Consider the following 14,354-nt stretch of genomic DNA (forward strand, 5'->3'; position numbering starts at 1 on the left):
TTGAAAAGATGCAGTCAAGTGAAAAATATACTGATAATTCACTAGCAAGTTTTACCAAAAAGGTAAGACTCCGACATTGCCTAAATTAAGCCCCCCACCCTGCCCCGGTTCATATGAAAACCTTGGAATGTTACCGTTTTGTGCTTTAGTCTTATGATCTTCTGATAACTCATTTGCTCTGAGTTTCTGAGCAACCGCGTGCTTTTAAAATTATTACAATTATTACTGAAAGCAAAATAGAATTTGTATGGATTTTGTAATTTCATGTGGGGTATATCAAATAAAGGAGCTGCGGTGGCTCAAGTGGTTAAGACGCTGAACTGCAGGCTGTGGAAGGTCAGTAGTTCAGCAGTTCGAGACCCGGGTGCTCTGCATGACGGGGTGAGCTCCCATCTCTGGTTCCAGCTCCTGCCAACCTAGCAGTTCGAAAGCAAGAAATTGCAAGTAGATAAATAGGTACCACTTCGGTGGGAAGGTAACAGCATTCTGCGCGCCTTGGTGTTTAGTCATGCCGGCCACATGACCACGGAAACGTCTTCGGACAGCGCTGGCTCTTCGGCTTTGAAACGGAGATGAGCACCGCAACCCTAGAGTCGGATTCGACTGGCTTTTGAGCAAGGGAACCTTTACCTTTTTATATCAAATAAAGGTTTTTAAAACAACGATAACTGTAAGTTTGTAGCTGGCTCATGTGAATGAATGATATCTGGGTGCTACCCCAGTAATCCCCAATGTGGTACTCATGGGATGGGAATCATTGTGCCTGTCATTGTGTTTCCTGGTGCCTTTCTTTCTTACCCCCAGGTAAAGAGCCAGTCATGGCTCCCCGCCCCCTACTTCATTGGAACAGGAGCTGCTTCAAAAGCGCTCAAGAGGCACCAGCTTTTATCTCCTTAGAGCGCCTTTCTGGAAACAGCTGCTTGGCTTAAAGCCTCACCAACATTTTGTGATTGCCCCCCCCCTCGATAGCAGCAATTTTGTGGGGACTCATTGGGGATGTTTACACTCACCGTTGTGTAGCAGTTCACCTGCCCTACTTGACTTCTTTTCCTTTCCAGATATTTCTCGGATCATCGTTTTGATTCTTCACTTTTGCCTAACCTGTTAGAGTTTATAGAAAGCAAATCAACGGTTACTGTGAGTTACACTCATTCAGGACATTGTGATCTGTTATTGGTACTTCTCTGCCTTATAGCTGGTTCAGATCTCCCCATAGGTCAGACTAAGTGGGATGAAAGTTCAGCAAAGCTTAGACTAATACATGGGTTCGTCTCTTTTCGGGCCCACCAGATGCAACTGTAAATTGGTCAGGTCAGACTCTGACAAAGAACTTTTTGCTAGCACTAACCTCTAATTACCTTTTCATTCATGCTGGTAAACATATTTTGTTATATTGGCCTATTGCTTGGCAAGGAAAAAGGAAGATAAAAATTGTAATGAGAAATTAAGCCTGGGCTATCTAGTATGACATTTGTGTCAAAAAATGACAGGTAGGATCCATGCTAAGTTGTTAAACTAGAGTTTGGACTTGTGTTGGGGTGAGATTTTTATGGAGCTTGGCTTACCATTCAGACTTCTGAGTTATTTTCATGCAGTAACTGGACATGAGATGGACGTATGTTAAACATCGTCACATCTTAAAAATGTCCATTTTATTTTTGGGTTAAGTGGGATCATATATCCTCCCCTGCTTTGGTGGCTTCAGGACTTGGGTGTATTAGGCTTAAACCAAGTAGTATGAATTTTAAGTATAAAATCCATATATACCTATTAATGCTTCTTGATTCTTTAAATCAATGTAGCAAAGAGACGAGTGCAGGCATCTGAATACCATTCTGTAGCCTCTCTGAACGTCCGCATCCTGCAAGATTCTGAGGTGACGCATTCTGCAGAAAAATCATTTTCACAGACCTTGACAAGCCAGGCTACCAGGCCGCCACTGTCTGTTTCAAGCGCTCAGCGATCTCAAAATAGTTTTGAAAAGATGCAGTCAAGTGAAAAATATACTGATAATTCACTAGCAAGTTTTACCAAAAAGGTAAGACTCCGACATTGCCTAAATTAAGCCCCCCACCCTGCCCCGGTTCATATGAAAACCTTGGAATGTTACCGTTTTGTGCTTTAGTCTTATGATCTTCTGATAACTCATTTGCTCTGAGTTTCTGAGCAACCGCGTGCTTTTAAAATTATTACAATTATTACTGAAAGCAAAATAGAATTTGTATGGATTTTGTAATTTCATGTGGGGTATATCAAATAAAGGAGCTGCGGTGGCTCAAGTGAACTTTTACTAGAATATGATGAGATACTTCAACTCGAAAAAACCGAGGAAACTCACAAGATGGCGTTGTCCCATTTGGTCCATTTTCTTGCATGATCCAAAGAATACAGAGATGTAACCATTCTCATGGCAGCAGCTAAGCCTAGTGCTGATATTAAGCGTCTCATCAGTACAAGTATCACACTGAAATCCATAGACAGAAAAAGAGTTTCAGTTGAGTCAGAAAATGAATACCTCTCCATCGATCACAGTATGCCACCAATGACTGAATGGGATCCAAAGGGGGTGAGGATCCAACCATCTTGAAACAAAGGAGATTTTGACGAGGCACATGGCACAATGGGAGGAGTTTTCTTTTCTGTGTTTGTATTGCCATTGCCATGTAACTGTTGCAAATGTGTCATTTTCAAAGTTCAGTATGAGTTAATTAGTATTTTGACTAGTCTCAAGTAGTTGTTCCCAATAATATACTATTGATATCTGGTTATGAAGTCTGAGGTAAAAGTAATCATCTTGCTTTTCTATTTCTTTATCTTTTCTCATCCATCTGTCTTTAAAAAATAACCTTGGCCTCGGCCACACGGGCAGGAAAATGCGGGGGGGAGGTGTGGCTGTTTGCCCCAGAGCAAACTAACGTGCGAGTGCGCGATCAGGCGTCGGGTTGAGGTCCTGTCGAGCTCCCGTGGTTAGGGGGGAGGTGCCGATCACACGACGCGGCAAAGAAGCGGAGCGGCGCGGCAAACGGGGTTGTGGGGTTTTTTAAACTGAAATGTGCGCATGCTCCGTTGGGTGCTTGTGCGCATCCGTGGAGACTTACCACCGGAAATGCGAACAGACGCCCGCCCTTGCCCCGCGGTTTCCGGAAACTAGTACCTCCGAGGTACTAGTTTTTTACCCCACATCTTCGGCAGGAAGCCTCGGGTGCGCCACGGGAGCTCTATGCTTCCCAGATGTGGTGGTGAGATCGCACCCGGAAAATCCGTCTATCTTCCGTCTCTCTAGCGTGCCTAATGCTCCGTGTGACCGGGGCCTTTGTTCCTTTTTAAAGCCCATATTTCCAACTGCACAAAAAATGATTTCCTACTGTACCTTTTATTTTCGTACTGCACAAATTTTGTCCTACTGTACGTTAGAATAAACCCTGATCCCAAGCATAGATCTCCTATGCTATGTTTAATCTAATGTGCAGAAGGATGAGTCATCGTTTTGATTCTTCACTTTTGCCTAACCTGTTAGAGTTTATAGAAAGCAAATCAACGGTTACTGTGAGTTACACTCATTCAGGACATTGTGATCTGTTATTGGTACTTCTCTGCCTTATAGCTGGTTCAGATCTCCCCATAGGCCAGACTAAGTGGGATGAAAGTTCAGCAAAGCTTAGACTAATACATGGGTTCGTCTCTTTTCGGGCCCACCAGATGCAACTGTAAATTGGTCAGGTCAGACTCTGACAAAGAGCTTTTTGCTAGCACTAACCTCTAATTACCTTTTCATTCATGCTGGTAAACATATTTTGTTATATTGGCCTATTGCTTGGCAAGGAAAAAGGAAGATAAAAATTGTAATGAGAAATTAAGCCTGGGCTATCTAGTATGACATTCGTGTCAAAAAATGACAGGTAGGATCCATGCTAAGTTGTTAAACTAGAGTTTGGACTTGTGTTGGGGTGAGATTTTTATGGAGCTTGGCTTACCGTTCAGACTTCTGAGTTATTTTCATGCAGTAACTGGACATGAGATGGACGTATGTTAAAAATCGTCACATCTTAAAAATGTCCATTTTATTTTTGGGTTAAGTGGGATCATATATCCTCCCCTGCTTTGGTGGCTTCAGGACTTGGGTGTATTAGGCTTAAACCAAGTAGTATGAATTTTAAGTATAAAATCCATATATACCTATTAATGCTTCTTGATTCTTTAAATCAATGTAGCAAAGAGACGAGTGCAGGCATCTGAATACCATTCTGTAGCCTCTCTGAACGTCCGCATCCTGCAAGATTCTGAGGTGACGCATTCTGCAGAAAAATCATTTTCACAGACCTTGACAAGCCAGGCTACCAGGCCGCCACTGTCTGTTTCAAGCGCTCAGCGATCTCAAAATAGTTTTGAAAAGATGCAGTCAAGTGAAAAATATACTGATAATTCACTAGCAAGTTTTACCAAAAAGGTAAGACTCCGACATTGCCTAAATTAAGCCCCCCACCCTGCCCCGGTTCATATGAAAACCTTGGAATGTTACCGTTTTGTGCTTTAGTCTTATGATCTTCTGATAACTCATTTGCTCTGAGTTTCTGAGCAACCGCGTGCTTTTAAAATTATTACAATTATTACTGAAAGCAAAATAGAATTTGTATGGATTTTGTAATTTCATGTGGGGTATATCAAATAAAGGAGCTGCGGTGGCTCAAGTGGTTAAGACGCTGAACTGCAGGCTGTGGAAGGTCAGTAGTTCAGCAGTTCGAGACCCGGGTGCTCTGCATGACGGGGTGAGCTCCCATCTCTAGTTCCAGCTCCTGCCAACCTAGCAGTTCGAAAGCAAGAAATTGCAAGTAGATAAATAGGTACCACTTCGGTGGGAAGGTAACAGCGTTCTGTGCGCCTTGGTGTTTAGTCATGCCTTCATTGGAACAGGAGCTGCTTCAAAAGCGCTCAAGAGGCACCAGCTTTTATCTCCTTAGAGCGCCTTTCTGGAAACAGCTGCCTTGATTGTAGGGGGATGCTTGGCTTAAAGCCTCACCAACATTTTGTGATTGCCCCCCCCCTCGATAGCAGCAATTTTGTGGGGACTCATTGGGGACGTTTACACTCACCGTTGTGCAGCAGTTCACCTGCCCTACTTCTTTTCCTTTCCAGATATTTCTCGGTGTATCTGCCACTCTGAATACTGATTTGTTCACAAGAGAGGAAAGGGATAAAGTGGTGAATCTGTGTCCCACCTTGAAAATAGAAAAGTCCTCAATGGAGCTAGGTGTAGAAAAAGTGACAGGAGATTATGGTGCTATCGAAGAGTTGCACCGTCATTTCAGGAAGCTCCTTGCAAAGCCATATGACGGCGGTGAATCCACAAACCCTCAGAAGCAGAATGGTTTGGAAAGAATGGCTACGAGTGAGCAGGAAGAAGGGAGCGAGAATGATGCTGAAGAATCCTTCAACATGGTAGTTCCTTCGGCGGTCTTTGAATACTTCAGCCATGTCTGCAAGGGAGAAGCTGAAGACTTGGAGCAAAGGTTTAACATAAAGCTAACTAGTGTAGAAGACGGCAGCGGGATGACGTCTGTACGATTTGCTTCTGCCGGGAGCTCTAGCTGCATTGAGAAAGCTCAGCAGACTTTTGTTACAGCTTTTCAGAGAGTAGCAGGAGACCTGAAACAGGAAATCATTCCTCTTGCCGACATCCACCAGGTCACGAGAACATCAGAAATGTTAAACACCAATTTTAAAAGCATCCTTGTTAAACCTCAGGGAAACACATTGATTCTTCGTGGCCCTGCTAGGGATCTTTCAGCTGCTAAGGATTTTATGAAAGCAATGGAGGCAGAAAGCTTACCTAAGAAGCCTGAATCTAATTTTCTGAAAACTGGTATTGTTGATACAGATGTGTTTGAATTCTTGGAACCAAAGTTAGCTACGGATATCCAGCTTATAAAGCAAATGTATGGAACACCAATGGAGAAAAAGAAATGCCTCAGGAGTCAAAAAACACACATCATTTTCAAGCCTGAGACAAAGAAGAAAAGCCCAGATCCGTCAAAGGCTTATGAGATGTTCTTCAGAGCTTACCAGAAGGCTTTCGAAGCACATACCGCAATAAATATCCCCTTGAAACATTCACTGGATCAGGGGAGGAACATAAACAAGTTCTTCGACCATTTGCAAAGAGAAAATCCCAAAGTTCTTCTGAAAAAAACAGAAGATAAATTGACTATATTTGGCCTTCCAGAGCACGTGCATTCTACTGAAAAGCATATTCTACAGTTTTTGAACACTGACCTCCCTGCTCCTCATTCAGGCAAAGCTGGAATGAGTTCAGGAGCATCCCTTGAATACAACAGTGGCCGTAAAGGGTACTCGTCTCCTTCTGGAGATCTGTCCTATGCAAAGGCAGTAAAGGCTGAACCAGAAGAGGAGAAGTGCTCCATCTGCATGGATAAAATTGACCAGAAAGAAGTGCTGCCCAAATGCAAGCATGCATTTTGTAGGGGATGCATTCAAACGGCAATGAAATATAAGCCAGTCTGCCCTGTGTGTAACATGTCCTATGGGAAGATAGAAGGAAATCAGCCACCAGGGAAGATGGATATCAGTAAAACACGCATGCCTCTTCCTGGATATGAGGGGTCTGGTACTATCACCATTACATATTACATACCTGATGGCATTCAAAAGGTGAGTTTGTCTAAAATTGTGGTGTCTTTGCCTCCTTATCAGGCTCTGATAATTTTATTTATTTACAAAAGAAAAGTTGTAATAACGATTTAGTCTGGGAGTAAGCCAGGAGATGTAGATTTCTGCATGAAGCTCCATAGTCTCCAATAGAAGCCACAGAGATCCCTGTGCTTTGAAATAGGTAATGCTTAAAGTGTGCTTAACGCTGCTTGATTTGAGCTGGACTCTCTTTGTGGCATGGCTATGATACGCTAAGAATACTGAAGAGTAAAGAGAGGCTGGAGTGGCAGATGGGGGGGGTTAGCAACTTTTTGGATCTAATGCGCATAAGAACTTTCCCCCTCACGCACTGGCAAAATTTAGTGGTGATTAAAATAGGAAGATGCAACAAACATGAAATTAAGCAGACTCCGGAGCACGGCGGAAGACAGGAGGGCCTGGCGTGATGTGGTCCATGGGGGTCGCGAAGAGTCGGACTCGACTGTGCGACTGAATAACAACAAAATAGGAAGGGATCCGGGAAGACGCATATGGCAGAGCTAGAAATAGATTGTTGCGTTTTCTGATTGTGCAACAAATTGGTAGCTTTCCCAGCTTATCCTAAATGTAAAGTTTATATTTTTACATATTTATAAGTTTTGAGAAGGGAAAGAAGGGAGGGAAGAATCATGTACCGATACCGGTATCGGTGGGCAAAAAAAGAGAGGCTCTTTTTAATGGAAGCGAAGGATTAGTTTGCCATGACCTGGGTAGGCCAGGCTAGCCCGAACTAATCAGATCTCAGAAGCTAAGCAGGGTCTGCCCTGGCTAGTATTTGGATGGGAGACCTCCAAGGAATACCGGGGTCACAGTGCAGAGGGCAGGCAATGGCAAACTACCCCTGAACGACTCTTGCCTTGATAACCCTGTGGGGTCACCATGAGTCCGCTGTGGCTTGACGGCACTTCCCACCACCAAGGATTAGTTCATATTCCCACATATGTGTTTATTGTAGATCTTTAATCATTTGCCATGAAACCCATTTAGGTGAGGATCTGTCTTCCTACAAATAACATATTACAACAAACAGGACCACGGTGTATAATAGCTAGTAAAACAGCAAATCACCATGTACAATTAAACAATATCTGTTGGTTTTTATATGCAATGTTTAGAATTCAATTATTAACAAAATTACAACAATAACACTACAATATGCAATATAAAGCTTAGCAGTACATACAGAGTAATACAGTACTAGTTACAGACAAACGACGTTCTAGTACACTATCCGTTTGCGTGTCCTTCTTCAGGTTTGTCATTCTGTAATATATTTTTTCATTAGAATGAAGTGCTGCAAGCCAAATTTCAAAATGCTAATTCTTATACAATTTTTTGATGTACGCTACCGTGCTTAGATTCTGGTGCCTGGGGAGCTCCTATAGCAAGCTCTAATGTGACTGAGTCTGCAGCATATAATAATTGGCTAAGCTTCCCTCATATTATATGAAGGGTGAAGGGGTGGCTACTAGATTAGAAGGTTAAAAAAAAATAAGGCCAAGGCAAGTAAAAATATATTTTATTACACAGCTAAAAATTCTCTGTGAGCTTTGCCAGCAGGCTTCTTCAGGGGAATCTTCATTATGTAAATAAATAAATAAACCATTGTTTTTATCTTTGTGACTGGTGCAGCCCTTGTATTTTCTCCTGGCTCTTAGATGAAACCAGTGGTTTTCAGTCCGTGAATCCTGGTATTCTTTGATGGTCTCCCATCCAAATACTGACCAGGCCTGACCCTGCTTAGTTTCCAAGGTCTGACTAGTCTGGGCTGTCCGGGTCAGGGCCATGAGTCCTTACAGAGCAACACTTTTTGTGGCTTTTTGGAAAGAGATGCTTCCAGTACGCATGCTTAGAGAGCAAGGGTGCCATTTTATTTATTTATTTATTTATTTTCGCATTTATATCCCGCCCTATCCCGAAGGCTCAGGGCGGCTAACAGGGGCCATGGCTCCTGCCTGTCTGTGTACACGCTGAGACTGCCGTAGAATAGTAAAGTGAGCTCACGTAGCAACGGAATAGATTCTTCCCAGGCTCAGACTTCTTGCTTGTTCTCGCTATACCTCTTAATCCTTGGCTTGTGCTCCCTGCCTCTGGCTGCCTTGGTTCACTGTCTGTGATCCTGGCCTTGATACTTAGCAAGGTCCTAACTGTGGCTTCCCTTCTTCCTGTTAAGTGACACATCACATGCTTATAGCTCAGTGCATCCCATGCTGCAGCCTAGCAATTAATGGTGAGCTCAGTCAATGTTCCCTCTAATTTCTCCCCCTACTGAGTGGAGCAGTTCACATCCGGAGAATATAACTGCTGTAATCTTACAATGGGCAGTGTAAGACCTGTGCGGCTCCAGATTGCTGCTGAGCGAGGCTTCCAGTGTTAATGAGCGGCCACTCATGTGTGCAGCTTAGATGGAACACTTAGTTCTGGGTTGGGTAAAGTCCACTGGATTAGACATAATCATGAATTATAAGTCTCTCAGTGGCTGTTAGCCATGACTAAATAGAACCTGCACATTCAGCAATGTACTGTTAAATATCAGGTGGTAGAAACAAACAGGGAAGATCATGAACTTAAGATCCTGCTTGGGAGCTTCCTCACCGGTATCTGGATGGGGCCCCTGCTGAAAGAAGAACATTGGTTTTGGTGGATCCTTGCTCTGTAACAGCAGGAGCTCCTACTGCAATAATTTCTTGAACACCTTGCTGGTGTTCCATTGGTGTTCCAATGTACAATGTTTTTCAATGTCTTCACAAACCAGGAAAACCATCCAAACCCAGGAAGAAGATTTAGTGGAGCAACACGGACAGCATATTTACCTGACAACAAAGAAGGAAGAGAGATTCTGCAACTGCTTCGACGGGCTTTTGATCAGAAATTGATTTTCACAGTGGGCCAGTCGCGTACAACTGGAATGAGTGATGTTGTTACCTGGAATGACATTCATCACAAAACTAGCATATTTGGAGGGGCAAATGGGTAATTTTAAAGAAGTCTTAAGTGCAATTTTTATAGAAAAACTTTTGCTTTAATTTTGATGTTGTGGCACATGACCTCATTAGGATCAAAGGGTTGGAGCTGTCAGAAAAGCTCAGGGAAGGAGCCGGCAGAACTGATCTCTCCACACCTTTCCCAAACCAACATGCTGTTTGCCTCAACAATGAGAGCCAGTTTGGTGTAGTGGTTAAGTGCACGGACTCTAATCTGGGAGAACCAGGTTTGATTCCCCGCTCCTCCACTTGCACCTGGCTGGATGACCTTGGGCAAGCCGTAGCTCTGATAAGAGCTGTTCTTGAAAAAGAGCCATTTCTGCCAGAGCTCTCTCAGCCCCACCTACTACCTCACAGGGTGACTGTTGTGGGGAGGGGGGAGGGAAAGGAGTTTGTAAGCCGCTCTGAGACAACTTTGGGTAGTGAAGGGCGGGGTATAAATCCAATCGCCGCTGCTTCTCCTCCTCTTGGAGTGCTGGGGAAGAACCTGGTGAACGAAATGCACCACAGTGTGCAGCATGCCGTGACAAGGGGGAATTAGGTGAAATTGCTTCCTTCTCCCTCTATCACTGGTGGTTTCTGTTCATGGAAGAGGGGTGGGGTTTTTTGCCTGATTTCCCCTTCATTTGTGCAGTGCACCACAATCTTAGCGCTCCAAGAAGATTTTCAGGATATACAGCAGGCTGCTAGAGTAAGAGGAAGGCAGGGGAAATTATTCTCTATCCTTTTGGTCCATGAGCTTTTCTGCTGATCCCCCCTAAGGAGCATACATAGAAACCATTTCTGAAGAAGACACGGTGTGTTAAATAAAGAACAGCAGATTTCTAAGTAAAAGCAGTTTCATAGGGTAAGCCATATTGGTTGAACAGCTAGTAGTATAAGGACTTGGCAATCTGCATTCCATCTTTTGTCTGACAAAGTGAGTTTTCCCCAAAAATCTTGTTGGCCCCTACAATGCTACCTGGATTTGAATCTAACTGGCTAAAAGCAGATACCGTTCTCCTTTGCCACAAATACGCATTTTTAATGTAATCCCAAGAGCCCAGTGTTGATCAAGCATAGGCTATAATTTATTCTGTGGCTGGCATATTCTGTCATGATGAAAACTAATGCTTACTATGGTTCCTGGCGATTTCACATGGCCTGAATCCTTCCTGCCTAGTACTGGGCTGTTTCCAGACAGGTTTCATGGTGTGTGAATGTATTGAAGCATCACAAAGTGCTTCTTGACTGTTTAAATGTGATCAGACTGAGAGAATTGTGGCTCATCTTTGACTATCTCATACATTAAGAAAACCTTTTTGGCTTTTGACAGAATTTGTTTTGTCTTGCAGTAGCAGAGATGAGCCATGGTCATGGATAAGCATTGTTGTGAAAACCTCATTGCTCTTAAAGTAGCACAACTAATAGCTTGGACTGTATTGGGAACAAAATGAGCCAAAGGGCTGTGATACATTTACCTATTATCATGGCATAGAAATGGCATAACATATCATTTGTATATCCAGTTAGAGCCCAAGTTGGTGAGTATGACATCGTCTGTTCAGTGAAGCTTTGGTTCCCAACCCCACTTTTGGTGGCAACCTGAGCGGAGTCAAATAATGGTGGTGTGGTCTTTATGAGATCTGGAAACAAATGCATTTGTGCTGTCTTAGCCCACAACATGTGTTGTATTTACTTTTAACACTTTTTATATGAGGCTAGAAATTCATTTTTAAAATACAGTGTGAGAGCTTTGACTTTCCTTAGGATTAGAGATGTAAAATTTCCGGAAATTTTGAAGTTCGGAAAAAAACCCAGGTTTTTTTAGGAAAAAGCGGAAATTTTGGGGAAAATTGGAAAAAATGCTACATTCGCATTTCTTTTGTCTTTTCTAGATTGAAAGTCATTCTGTTACTTTAGGAACATAAAATATGACTATGGACATTTTTACTTAGCATGAAATTACCACAACTAACATATTAAAAATATAGTGTATCCGAACAATTATTACAAACAGAATACCCACCCACATGCAAAAACAAAACTGAAATGCATTTGTGCTGTCTTAGCCCACAACATGTGTTGTATTTACTTTTAACACTTTTTATATGAGGCTAGAAATTCATTTTTAAAATACAGTGTGAGAGCTTTGACTTTCCTTAGGATTAGAGATGTAAAATTTCCGGAAATTTTGAAGTTCGGAAAAAAACCCAGGTTTTTTTAGGAAAAAGCGGAAATTTTGGGGAAAATTGGAAAAAATGCTACATTCGCATTTCTTTTGTCTTTTCTAGATTGAAAGTCATTCTCTTACTTTAGGAACATAAAATATGACTATGGACATTTTTACTTGGCATGAAATTATCACAACTAGCCTATTAAAAATATAGTGTATCCAAACAATTATTACAAACAGAATACCCCCCCCACATGCAAAAACAAAACTGAAACCTTTTTCTTTTCTTGTGACAATCGCACCTCCTAAAGGAAGAAATGCATCTTGTTCTTGCATTGGAGAGTTCAGTTTGTAACCTAGGACTTACTTGTCCTCAGTGCACAGAAATTAGATCAATCTGATACCGTATATATATATTTTAGATTTCAACACCTTGTCTTAAAATATTTTATTCATCATGTTAAAATACAACGTTCCATAATCAATTTTTTTCCTTTTCCAATTTTTCCAATTTTTCAGAAAAAAACAAAAAGGCTTCAGGAAAAAAACGGGGGGAAACGGGTTTTCCCCAAATTTTCCCGGTTTTTTTCCGGGCCTTCACATCTCTACTTAGGATGGATCAAGGTGGGCAGCCATGTTGGTCTGAAGCAACAGAACAAAGTTAGAGTCCAGTGGCTTAGGATGGCAGCGAGTGTTGTGGGTTGCTTGTGAACTGCTAGGGGCCATGGCTCAGTGCCGGAGCATCTGCTTTTGCATGCAGCAGATCCCAAGTCCAGTCCCCAGCATCTCCAAGGTGATGTGAAAGACCTCCTCCTAAGACCCTCAGAGAGTTTCTGCTGTTCAGAGCAGACAGTACTGACCTTGACAGATGGGTGGTCTGAAACAGTGTAAGGCACAGGGGTCATTTCCTGCAGGAGCGCACAGGAGCGGAGCTCCGGCAGTAAAGAGCCCAGGGGGCGGGCACATGCAACAAGCCCCACCCCTTGCTCCCAGCAGCCCTCAGTCAGAGCAAGAAGCAGCCAGGTAAACTGCAGAGCCCCCCCCCCAGCCCAAAACAGTCCAGTGGCACCTTTAAGACCAAGTTTTATTCCCTCCTCTGCCAGGACAGATCTGCACGTTTCCCCCCTCCCCCATAGCTAGCAATCCAAAACAGTTCAGTGGAGCCTGAGCGGTGGGTGTTGCCTTCTGACAAACTTCCAGTGATGTCAGGGGTATGTGGCATATGCAAATAAGTTATGCTAATGAGTTATGCTAATGAGCTCTTGCACCTTTTTCTACGAAATGACCCCTGGTAAGGCAATTTGGTATATTTGTGTATGGATGTGTGTTTGTTCTGCTCACACCTGACACCCGTTTCTTAAAATACTGTCACGGTAAGGAATTAGATCCAGTGCTTGTCTTCCACCAGGCAGATGGGTGCTTTTGCTTAGGGGAGGGGCGAGGACTTTTTCCTGGTTAGTCCACACACTCACGCTCTGCAGTCCCCCACATTATGCCCAGTGCTGTTCTTAAGGCTTTCCATTTCAGAGGGCGTGGTAAGAGGTAGGGAAGTTCTTTTCCATGAGCTGAGCTTTGTTTGTGGAAATTGGGAAACAACTTGGAGGAAATGTCTAAATTATAGTAGAAATCAGGTGTTCATCCAAAACTAAGCACAGACTCACTTTTGCTCTGTTTCTTTGGAGAGATCTTTGAAGGCTGGATATCAAATTGGTATCAGAGCCTACTTTTTCTGAAACTCTTCCCTTTCTAAAACATTTTAGGTATATAAAGTATCTGAAAGGAGGATGCTATACAGCGGCATCATTTTATTTGTGTAATTGGTTAACTCTCTGTCTCTCCTAGGTTTGGCTATCCTGATCCTAATTATCTGAAGCGTGTACGAGAAGAATTGAAGGCAAAAGGAATTGAATGAGTGTTTTTTCCATCACCGTCCAGAATGTGTTTCTGTTAAAATATATACCATTTATTTCAGCGCATTGCTAAGATGTTAAGAGGGAAAGTTAAAATGGTCTTTAGAAAGTGTTGCCACTTAATCTACTGCAGGATTGTGAACTGCAAAATATCTCTTGCCATAGCAATAAGATGTATGGGGTTTTAAATAGAACTGAGATCTGAACACATTACAGAATCCAAGTCTATTAGCATAATTTAACTTCCAGATTACTGCTTTAAGTAGATACATGCTATCTAGTATATATGTACATGATCAGGTTATAAAAGTCATATTAAGGAAGTAGTATTACAGCTTGCAGAATTGTGAACTGGAGTAAAGATTCCCCATTTCATTTTGTGGGAATGGGCTCTCTGTTCTGTGTTTGTTATACTGCAAAACTAAATGGAAACCATGTTATCAAAATATGACTCCGGTGTCTGTTTCATGAGGACATGGATCATAGTCTGCTACTCATTGTGGGATCTGATGGATTTAATATATACTTCATAAGACAGCAGCTGCAGGAAAAACTTTCTGCGTGATACGTTCTACGTTGCATTATATACACCTTTGAAGT

General features: G+C 42.5%; 1 protein-coding gene across 1 annotated transcript; it reads left to right on the plus strand.

Annotated features, from left to right (window-relative positions):
- The first annotated feature begins 2,407 nt into the window (after positions 1 to 2,407).
- DTX3L (deltex 3 like, E3 ubiquitin ligase) lies at positions 2,408 to 14,264 on the plus strand. Its single transcript, XM_015429003.1, has 5 exons — positions 2,408 to 2,531; positions 4,212 to 4,447; positions 5,134 to 6,666; positions 9,461 to 9,678; positions 13,687 to 14,264. The coding sequence occupies exons 1-5, from the start codon at positions 2,408 to 2,410 to the stop codon at positions 13,754 to 13,756; spliced, it is 2,181 nt and encodes a 726-aa protein (XP_015284489.1). The 3' UTR covers positions 13,757 to 14,264.
- Positions 14,265 to 14,354: the final 90 nt, after the last annotated feature.

The sequence above is a fragment of the Gekko japonicus genome, unplaced genomic scaffold (assembly GCF_001447785.1).
Source record: "Gekko japonicus isolate JY-2015 unplaced genomic scaffold, Gekko_japonicus_V1.1 scaffold1369, whole genome shotgun sequence".
In the NCBI taxonomy this organism is placed as follows: Eukaryota; Metazoa; Chordata; class Lepidosauria; order Squamata; family Gekkonidae; genus Gekko; species Gekko japonicus.